At 43.7% G+C, this 10,000-nt stretch overlaps 2 protein-coding genes and 1 long non-coding RNA gene across 6 annotated transcripts in view; 2 read left to right on the forward strand and 1 right to left on the reverse strand.

Moving 5' to 3' along the window:
- Window positions 1-5,287, forward strand: part of magi2a (membrane associated guanylate kinase, WW and PDZ domain containing 2a) — a 116,144-nt gene extending 110,857 nt beyond the window's left edge. The window contains exons 21-23 of one of the 3 annotated variants that reach the window (XM_083527929.1): window positions 218-356; window positions 1,634-1,722; window positions 4,176-4,387. In XM_083527929.1, the coding sequence (XP_083384055.1) occupies window positions 218-356; window positions 1,634-1,722; window positions 4,176-4,235 (288 nt within the window). In that variant the 3' untranslated portion in view covers window positions 4,236-4,387. Of the gene's footprint in view, window positions 1-217; window positions 357-1,633; window positions 1,723-4,175 lie in introns of all 3 variants that reach the window. The other 2 variants (XM_083527927.1, XM_083527928.1) reach the window with 2 other exon arrangements.
- The window catches only part of LOC310718933, an 87,482-nt gene that overhangs the window by 54,715 nt on the left and 22,767 nt on the right, over window positions 1-10,000 (reverse strand). The window lies entirely within an intron of this gene.
- Window positions 9,881-10,000, forward strand: part of nup107 (nucleoporin 107) — a 14,902-nt gene continuing 14,782 nt past the window's right edge. The window contains exon 1 of one of the 2 annotated variants that reach the window (XM_083527942.1): window positions 9,881-10,000. This exon is cut by the window's right edge and continues 96 nt beyond it. The gene's annotated coding sequence lies outside the window, so the exon portion shown is untranslated. The other variant, XM_083527943.1, reaches the window with a different exon arrangement.

Consider the following 10,000-nt stretch of genomic DNA (forward strand, 5'->3'; position numbering starts at 1 on the left):
TGTGTGTGTGTGTGTGAGAGAGAGATCCATTTGCAAAGGAAAGCACAAAAAAAGGAAAAGATGAGAAAGCCTCGGCTCAGGACACGTCGGCTCGTTAGTGCTCAATTAGAGCTTGTTAAATGGAGTGGATCTCATTTATCTCCCAATATCGTCAGGAAACTACATCTGTGTGTGTGTGTGTGTGTGTGTGTGTGTGTGTGTGCGCGTGCATGCGCAGGTTGGAGACCAGATCATAGAGATTAACGGTGAGAGCACACGTGAGATGACACACACCCACGCCATCGAGCTCATCAAGTCTGGCGGAAACAGAGTGAGACTGCTGCTGAAGAGAGGAACGGGACAGGTACCGGAGTATGGTGGGTTCACACACACACACACACACACACACACACACACACACACACACGGGCGAGCGTGCGCACGCGATTAACGTGATAAACACTATTTTGATATGATGAATCCCGGATTAATCAGTCAGTCATTTTATAACATCTAATCAATTAAAATCAATCAATTCATTAATTCATTAAAACACTAACTCCTAGATACATTCATCAAACATGGTCCAACTCTGGATCTCAGGCTGAATGTTCACCTGAATGTTTGAACTCTATTAGTTTTATATTTATATATAAATGGTGTTTGAGACACCTGCAGGTTCCTTTAGTTTCTATACAACAAACTCAACAAAAACACTGGAATGTGACAGTGAACGAGTGGATGAAATTTCTGGGACATTTGTGTCTCTACCAGAAGAACTTGTGTGAGAAGAAGGACAGGAGAGAAGATGTGATCAGACTCCCTCACCCCCACACTCACACATGGAGGTGGAGGTTTAATGGTTTGAGGTTGTTTTGGAGCAGAGAAGATTCTGGAAAGTGAAAGTGACCCAACACGTCTCCTATTCCACACTTCATCATCATGCAGTTCCGTCTGGACTGCGGCTCATTGGAAGCGACTTCACCGTACAACAAGACGAAGAGCCGAAGCACGTCTGAGTTCTGTACGTGTTATTTAGAGAGCAGACAGACGTCTGGAGTGATATCTATCATGACCTGCCCAGTCACTGCACCTCAATCCTACTGAACTGCTCTGAGATCAAGAAGAAACATCTCCATCTAGTGAAGAACATCTCTGAAGAGTTTTAGAAGAAACACAGCAAAATATTTCTGCTGAGATGCTGAGAGTGTGTGAAGATGTTCTTCATGCTGATGGAGGATTTTTTTTACTGGAAATAAACTCTGGATATTTATAGATTTGGTGTAACATTACTGAGCATAGAAACATAAGGAACATGCAGGTGTCTCTCAAACATCACAAAACACTGTGTAGATATAATATATACCACAATAAAAAAATCGAAAGGCTGCCACAGTATGCTATAAAATGGTGATTTGGGTGTTTATGTTTATTCCTGTTCATTCTTTAATCTTTCCGTCCCCTTTCTGATCAGATGCATGCGCTGTGTATTTATAACGTCATAATATATAATACACCTCCCGTCTGTCTGTCTGTCTGTCTGTCTGTCTGTCTGTCTGTCTGTCTGTCTGTCTAACTACAGAATAACATGTTGCTCTCCGACTCTTGTTCTAACTCTAATGATTGGTCTAGGTTGTTACTTCCCCTCTTATAGGAATGGTATCTTCCAGCCTCTCCATGTGCATGAACAGTGACACGCATGGCTCCCCCTATTTCTTCCTAATGGGCCAGTCCAAAGACACGGTTTGTAACCGAGCGCATGCTTTCTAACCCCAGACTTCTCACACCGACTCAGTGTGTGTGTTTGTGTTTTGGATTTTTACTTCTTCTCTTCATTTTTTACACATTTGTATAAATTCAGAACAGATATAGTACATAAACTGCTAACGTTATGGTAATTTGTTTCTGTGTGTGTTTAGAGTTGATTTATATTTTATATAAAGTGGCACAAACAAACCGTCTCAGAGGGTAAAACGCCCAGTTGTGTCGTCTCAGAGGGTAAAACGCCCAGTTGTGTCGTCTCAGAGGGTAAAACGCCCAGTTGTGTCGTCTCAGAGGGTAAAACGCTCAGTTGTGTCGTCTCAGAGGGTAAAACGCTCAGTTGTGTCGTCTCAGAGGGTAAAACGCTCAGTTGTGTCGTCTCAGAGGGTAAAACGCCCAGTTGTGTCGTCTCAGAGGGTAAAACGCCCAGTTGTGTCGTCTCAGAGGGTAAAACGCTCAGTTGTGTCGTCTCAGAGGGTAAAACGCCCAGTTGTGTCGTCTCAGAGGGTAAAACGCCCAGTTGTGTCGTCTCAGAGGGTAAAACGCTCAGTTGTGTCGTCTCAGAGGGTAAAACGCTCAGTTGTGTCGTCTCAGAGAGTAAAACGCCCAGTTGTGTCGTCTCAGAGGGTAAAACGCTCAGTTGTGTCGTCTCAGAGAGTAAAACGCCCAGTTGTGTCGTCTCAGAGGGTAAAACGCTCAGTTGTGTCGTCTCAGAGGGTAAAACGCCCAGTTGTGTCGTCTCAGAGGGTAAAACGCCCAGTTGTGTCGTCTCAGAGGGTAAAACGCTCAGTTGTGTCGTCTCAGAGGGTAAAACGCTCAGTTGTGTCGTCTCAGAGGGTAAAACGCCCAGTTGTGTCGTCTCAGAGGGTAAAACGCCCAGTTGTGTCGTCTCAGAGGGTAAAACGCTCAGTTGTGTCGTCTCAGAGGGTAAAACGCCCAGTTGTGTCGTCTCAGAGGGTAAAACGCCCAGTTGTGTCGTCTCAGAGGGTAAAACGCTCAGTTGTGTCGTCTCAGAGGGTAAAACGCTCAGTTGTGTCGTCTCAGAGGGTAAAACGCTGAGTTGTGTCGTCTCAGAGGGTAAAACGCTCAGTTGTGTCGTCTCAGAGGGTAAAACGCTCAGTTGTGTCGTCTCAGAGGGTAAAACGCCCAGTTGTGTCGTCTCAGAGGGTAAAACGCCCAGTTGTGTCGTCTCAGAGGGTAAAACGCTCAGTTGTGTCGTCTCAGAGGGTAAAACGCCCAGTTGTGTCGTCTCAGAGGGTAAAACGCCCAGTTGTGTCGTCTCAGAGGGTAAAACGCCCAGTTGTGTCGTCTCAGAGGGTAAAACGCCCAGTTGTGTCGTTTCAGAGGGTAAAACGCTCAGTTGTGTCGTCTCAGAGGGTAAAACGCTCAGTTGTGTCGTCTCAGAGGGTAAAACGCACAGTTGTGTCGTCTCAGAGGGTAAAACGCCCAGTTGTGTCGTCTCAGAGGGTAAAACGCCCAGTTGTGTCGTCTCAGAGGGTAAAACGCCCAGTTGTGTCGTCTCAGAGGGTAAAACGCCCAGTTGTGTCGTCTCAGAGGGTAAAACGCTCAGTTGTGTCGTCTCAGAGGGTAAAACGCCCAGTTGTGTCGTCTCAGAGGGTAAAACGCTCAGTTGTGTCGTCTCAGAGGGTAAAACGCCCAGTTGTGTCGTCTCAGAGGGTAAAACGCTCAGTTGTGTCGTCTCAGAGGGTAAAACGCTCAGTTGTGTCGTCTCAGAGGGTGAAACGCTCAGTTGTGTCGTCTCAGAGGGTAAAACGCTCAGTTGTGTCGTCTCAGAGGGTAAAACGCCCAGTTGTGTCGTCTCAGAGGGTAAAACGTGTGTTTGGGACGTGAAAACCGCAGTGTTCGATTCGATTTATCTTTATTTGTAATGCGTTTTTAAGTGCACTTTCTCTCAAAGCAGCTTTACAGAGATGAAATGGTTCTAAAGTTGTAGAAAAGAGTGTATAAGTTCAGTGCCTGCTCGACATTCGACCATAAAATTGGTATGTGCTGCTTTTTGAACATCTCATTCCAACATTGAGTCGCACATTTCCTGTTATTAGACCCTCCACTCTTCTGGGAAGATGTTCCACTGAATTAAGTGGAGATTTAGTAGTGATAGTGATGAGTGTTAGTAAAGTTGTGTACTGATGTAGGTGAGGGATTGCGGAGGTCTGGGGTGCAAATAGGGTTGGAGCTCTCTAGCAGGAGATCTTCCACATACATCCAACTCTTGTATAGCAGATCTTCATGGAGAGGATTTTGTGCACACGAGCTCATATTGTGAGCTCATTTTTTAATTTGTTTGCTGTGTGTGTAAATTGCCTGCATGGATAAAAGTGCCAGTGAGTGTGTGTGTGTGTATGTGTGTGTGTGTGTGTGTGTGCGCGTGTGTGTTTTGTCGTAATTATTTAATGGCATGCATGTTCCCCCAGCAGATAGCTCCACCCCCTGGGATCCTAACCCTACAGCCTCCTCAAGCGTGTCGGAAGTAGCTCCGCCCCTTGAGAGCTTTTCCAACCCTTCGCCGTCATTCCATGTGAACTCATCTCCAGAGCCACCTCACGCGCTGCCGATCGACACGGAAGCCCCCGAAAGCTGCCACCAGGGTTCGAAGGTGGGCCCGGGGTCCGGCAGGGGGCAGAACCGGCACCGGGAGGGCAGTAGGTCCAGACGCAGAAGCTCCGGCGGGAACAAGGGGCACCAGAATCGTTCCAATGAGGTGAAAGCGGAATCCAACAAGAGCCGATCCAAAGAGAGAAAACGGGACCCGGGCAAACTCCTGCGTGGGAACGCCGAGATCACCAAGGGTAGTGTGGAGGGTGCCAGAAGCGTGCAGCAGGTCAAAGGTCAGGCGTCCGAGCCAGACAGAGGGATGGGCGAGAGAAAGACGGCGAGAAACGCAGCTAATACGGCGGGCAGGAAGGTGACCGTGTCCCCAGGGCCATGGAAAATCCCCGGATCGGATAAACTCCCGAGCAGCCTGCGTTCAGCCTCGTCCACTATCAGCAGATAAAACACTCACTCACACACACACACACACACACCGTTAGCTTCGATTAGCTTCTTTAGCTCACTCAGCCCTGAAATGACGACCGATATGCCCCTCTGCCACCAAAAAACCTTTATTGCCCTCTTGTGGACAAACAAAGCGAATTTGCTTTTAATTGCTTTGTTCTGAAATTCTTCATTTCAGAACCTTCAAGATGCTCACACTCTTTCTCTCTCTCTCACACACACACACACACACACACACACACACACACACACAAGCATTTTTACCTTCTATTTTATTTCTAAGTTATTCTTTTGAAAGACTCGGGACACCCAACACCTTAAATAAAAACGAAGTTTATTTTCTCAGTAATGGAAAGTTGATGATGATGATGATGATGACGACGACGATGGATGTGTTTAGCATCAGAGGAGAAACACCAAAACCCCAAACTCTTACATGCCTCAGAACCACACCGGGGTTTATTTTTAATACACGCACACACACACACACACACACACACACACACACACACACACACACACACACACAAGAGGGAATACGTTCCACTATGATGAAGGATGAAGGATGATGTTCTGCCTTAATCAAACTGCAGATCTAATAAAGACTCAGAAGGTTCGAGATAAATATATGTATCAAAAGGAGGTGGTATCAGAACGTTTCGAGACTAGTTTTGTGACACTCCAACAGAGGGCAGCACAAGGCTGCACGCACAGTCACAGGGCGCACCGACCTTCAGAACTACATGTGGAGCTGTGTAACTGGTGCTATTCTGACCACGTGCGTTACCACGTCTGCTTTTCTGACCACGTGCGCACCCTGTCAGCGAGCTCCTCCTCGCACGCGAGTTTCTCGCCGGAAACAACACGATCTCGCTTCTGCACTCATCCTGCTTGCCAGATTTGGCTCCTGCGGACTTCACCCTCCTCCCGAAGATGAAGCTCAAAGGTCAGCGTTTTGACACGGTTGTGGAGATCGCAGAAGGTCCTCGACACGCTTCGGAAAAAAACTTTCAGGACACGTTCCAGAGGAAAGCTGGGGGGCGCTGTACTGCTGTGCAAGGGGACTGAGCGAGTCTCCAAACCTTTTTGATTTCACCTCGTATATAATAAAAGAGATATATATGACATGCCACATTGTAAATATCACTCACCCCCCACCACTCCACCAACCACCCCCCACCCCCCCACTACTCTTCCTCCTTCCATCTGATTGGTCTCCTGCTCCCATCTTGCAGTTTCCATCAGCCAGTGAGCTTCGAGATGATTTTTGGATTTTCTTGCGTGCGTCTGGACGACAAAAAAGCCTTTGTTTGTTTTTTCTTTTATTGTTGATCACCAGAAAATGTTTGAAATACACCCGGGTCTGGTTTAGTAGCCATTTTTAGTGGTTACGCTAAATTTCTTGAAACGTGAGAAGACATATTTAGCTCCGCCCACACAATCCCATAAAAGGAAAAAACAAACAAGATGGAATGGTTACTAAACGGGTTTGGGCTTAATGTACCCTAAATATTACGGTTTTGCAGGCCACACACACACACACACACACACACACACACACACACACACACACACACACACACACACACACACACACACAAGACACAAACACTTCTTTTTTGATTTAAGGGACGCCATTACTTCTGACTTTTGTCTTCATTCACTGATTGAAACGTGAGGAACTGGTCAGCAGCATCGTGTTTGAGGTCACAGTGATTTTCCTTATTAAGGAAATGTGTCATATTTTACAAACTACAGTCCCCCAATGAGAAAAAACGCGATAAATGAAACGTCAGCGGATTTATTTATTTATTTTTATAATTTTTTTTTTAAAACCCGCCCCCCATGAGCTCTGATTGGCTGTGGGCAACTTTTCCGTCGAATCTATTGAACGAACATAATTATTATTATTATTATTATTATTATTATTATTATTATTAAACGTTCTGACGGACATTCTTACATACGTCTCGAAATCGTGCGTTTTATATTTTGGATAGAGCGACATTATTTTTTTCACAGGAAGGCGGGATTTCAGAAATTCCCGCTATATAATAGGTTACGATTACGTTATTTTCATATAAAAAAAATGATAGAAAAATAACACAAAATACAGAAATAACACAAAAGAAACATATATACACATATAAAAGAATAAAAAAGTGAAACTCGGAGTGTTGTATGATGTTTGAGAGACACCTGCATGTTCCTTTCCTTTTCTATGCAACAAACGCGCTAATGTTACGCTCTGAAGATCGACTTCCACCCAGAAATCTATAAATATCCAGAGTTTATTACCAGTGAAAAATCCTCCATTATCATGAAGAACATCTTCACACGCTCTCAGCATCAGGACACGTCATTTCTCCAAACGTTCAGCTGGAATATTTAGCTGTTTCTTGTCAAACTCTCAGAACAGAGATGTTCTTCACTTCTTCATCCCAGAGCAGTTCAGTAGGATTGAGGTGCAGTGACTGGGCAGGTGGTTCTGTGATGGATAATCATCTTCTCTCGCGTCTTCTCTCCTCGTCTTACACACGTTCTTCTTGTTGAGACAAAAATGTCCCATTTGGACTCCACAGTCTCGTTCACGGTCACGTCACTGCGTGTTTTTGATTTTCCCGAGTTTGTTGTATAGAAACGAAAAGAAAATGTTTGTGTCTTTTAAAAACAAAACTATAAAACCCTCACGTTGTTTCTACACTTTTCAGCCTCTGTACGTTCTTCACTATTCTTCTTTGACAATAAACAACTGTTTTGTTGTTTTGTTTGTTTGTTTTGTTTTTTTGTTTTTGTTATTGGGGGGGGGTTATAAAGGCAAATAAAAACACAAATGCATATTTTTCCTTCCTGTAATTTATTTTCCATTTATTTTACCATAAATATGCAAAAATGTTGGCTGATGATGATGATGATGATGATGAGTATGTTGATTGTTTGGAAAAAATGAAATAAAAAAAATAACCAAAAAAATGTTTTTTAAATAAATAAATATATCACTATTACTTTGACAGATGAAACACTGGAAATCGTATTGTATATATTAAGACTGAGGTATAAACAGTGCCTGTGGGAGAATCTGCTCAGTAAAGAAGAGCAGCGAGGAACAGACACAAACGTATTGACGTGTTTCTGATCAGGAATGTGTGATTTATCCGTCAGTAGACGAGGAAAACGTGTTCTTTGTGCTGGAATGTTTCCTCTTCTGATTTCTTGCTTTTTTTTAATGGATTTTTTTAAGGACTGTAACGATCGAGAGAAATCCTCCTTCTGCAGCTTCACGATAAAACTCAAAAGATAAGACACGTCAGTGCAATGTAGCAGTGTGTATCACACCATGTTACACACACACACACACACACACACACACACACACACACACACACACACACACACACTTATACATCAGAACAAACCAGCAGAACTCATGCCTCCAAAAAAAACAATCCTACCTGATACCCAATACACTATACCAAAAGTTTGTGGACGCCTGAGACCTGTTATAATGAGCTCCACTCTTCAAGGTCCTGATGTAGGTGAGGTGAGGAGTCCTGGGGTGCAGTCAGCGTTCACATTCCTCGTGTTCAACAGGGTTTAGAGCTCTCTCTCTCTCTCTCTCTCTCTCTCTCTCTCTCTCTCTCTCTCTCTCTCTCTCTATCCATCCATACATCCGACTATCTATCTGTCTGTCGCAGATCTTCCACCAAATCCAACCCATGGAAAGCAGATCTTCATGGAGCTGGATTTGTGCACAGGAACACTGTCATGATGAAGAAGGTTTGGGCCTGAAGACGTCCTACACAAGCATGTGTCTCTCACAGTTTACTGGCTGGAACAGTTGGGTGTCCCAGTACTTTTGAGACGTATCTATCTGACGTAGATCGCATTCAGTTTCATTTGATACGAGACGTTCGTCAGCGAGGGACATTTGATTGTAGCTGTAAAAGGATAAAAACGAAACTATAACGCAGTGTGGATTGGTGTGAAAACGGTGTAAAGTGCATCGGCATCAGGGTGCTCACTGTGACTCCGCTTCCTCGCCTCACTCAACACGTCCTTGATGGGGTTTTCATTGAAGCTCCACACACACACACACACACTCTTCCCCTACACCCAGTTCACTGTATGTTATGTTCTTTTATGATGAGGATGATGATGGTTATGGTGAAGATGAACTGAATTCTGAATCACTGTGTAATGTTCTATATTATTAGACAACACACACACACACACACACACACACACACATGAAGACAGTACATCAGCTATTTTTGATGAAACACAGCTGTACTGCTCTCATACATTTTGCAGAACGACTTGTTTCTGGAAATAAACCCTGAGAACACTGAGAGACTCTGGTGTGCTTCTGTATCACTTTCTTCTGACTGATCCATTAGTCTCTCCACACACACACACACACACACACACACACACACACATTTCTCCACACCGTCTGTCTGCAGCTGGAACATTTACCGTAACATCTGTAAAGATCAAAGCAGAAAAACAGCATTTATTTCATTATTTACACTCGGATGACCAAAACCCGACTATCTATCTATTTGTCTGTCTGTCCGTCTGTCCGTCCGTCCGCACGCCCACCCGCCTATCCATCCATCTATCTATTCATCTATCAATACATCCATCAAATAAAAGGTATTTTCAACAAGGATGGATAGAGTCTCCAGTATTAAAGGGAAAAATTATCTAATAAATTAATTAATACAAAGATAAATAATCAATCTGCAGGTGACAGATTTCTTTACTGGTCAACTCGAGTCAAAATACAGAAATCATGTCAGGTTTTATTTTATATTGTCTTCAATATTTTATATTGTTTATTGTTATTTATTATTTATATACATCCCTTTTTATCTCATGAATTCCATACTGCGTCTTAAATTGTAAGGGGATTTTGAAATTGTAATCCAAAATATTCCTGCAGCTCAAATTGGTATTTTATATAAATATATAATTTGTTTATTTGCTTGTTTGTTTGTTTATTTCTCTACTTTTTTTTGTTAATTTATTTTGTCAATATACACTTCACCACCCTTCCTCGCCTCTAGATGGCGCTGTCGAACTTAACAGTTTAAAAAAAAAAATACAACAATAACAACGAAGAAGCGGGTTGGATCCCAAACGGCTGAGTACTCCCTATTCTGTGCGCTCTTTTAGGGTATCAGACGTCACCTATTCTACCACTTGTAGTGCGCTAGGGTTGCAATTCTGTGCGGTTTGG

This window comes from Silurus aristotelis, assembly GCF_946808225.1.
Source record: "Silurus aristotelis genome assembly, chromosome: 24".
Classification (NCBI taxonomy): domain Eukaryota; kingdom Metazoa; phylum Chordata; class Actinopteri; order Siluriformes; family Siluridae; genus Silurus; species Silurus aristotelis.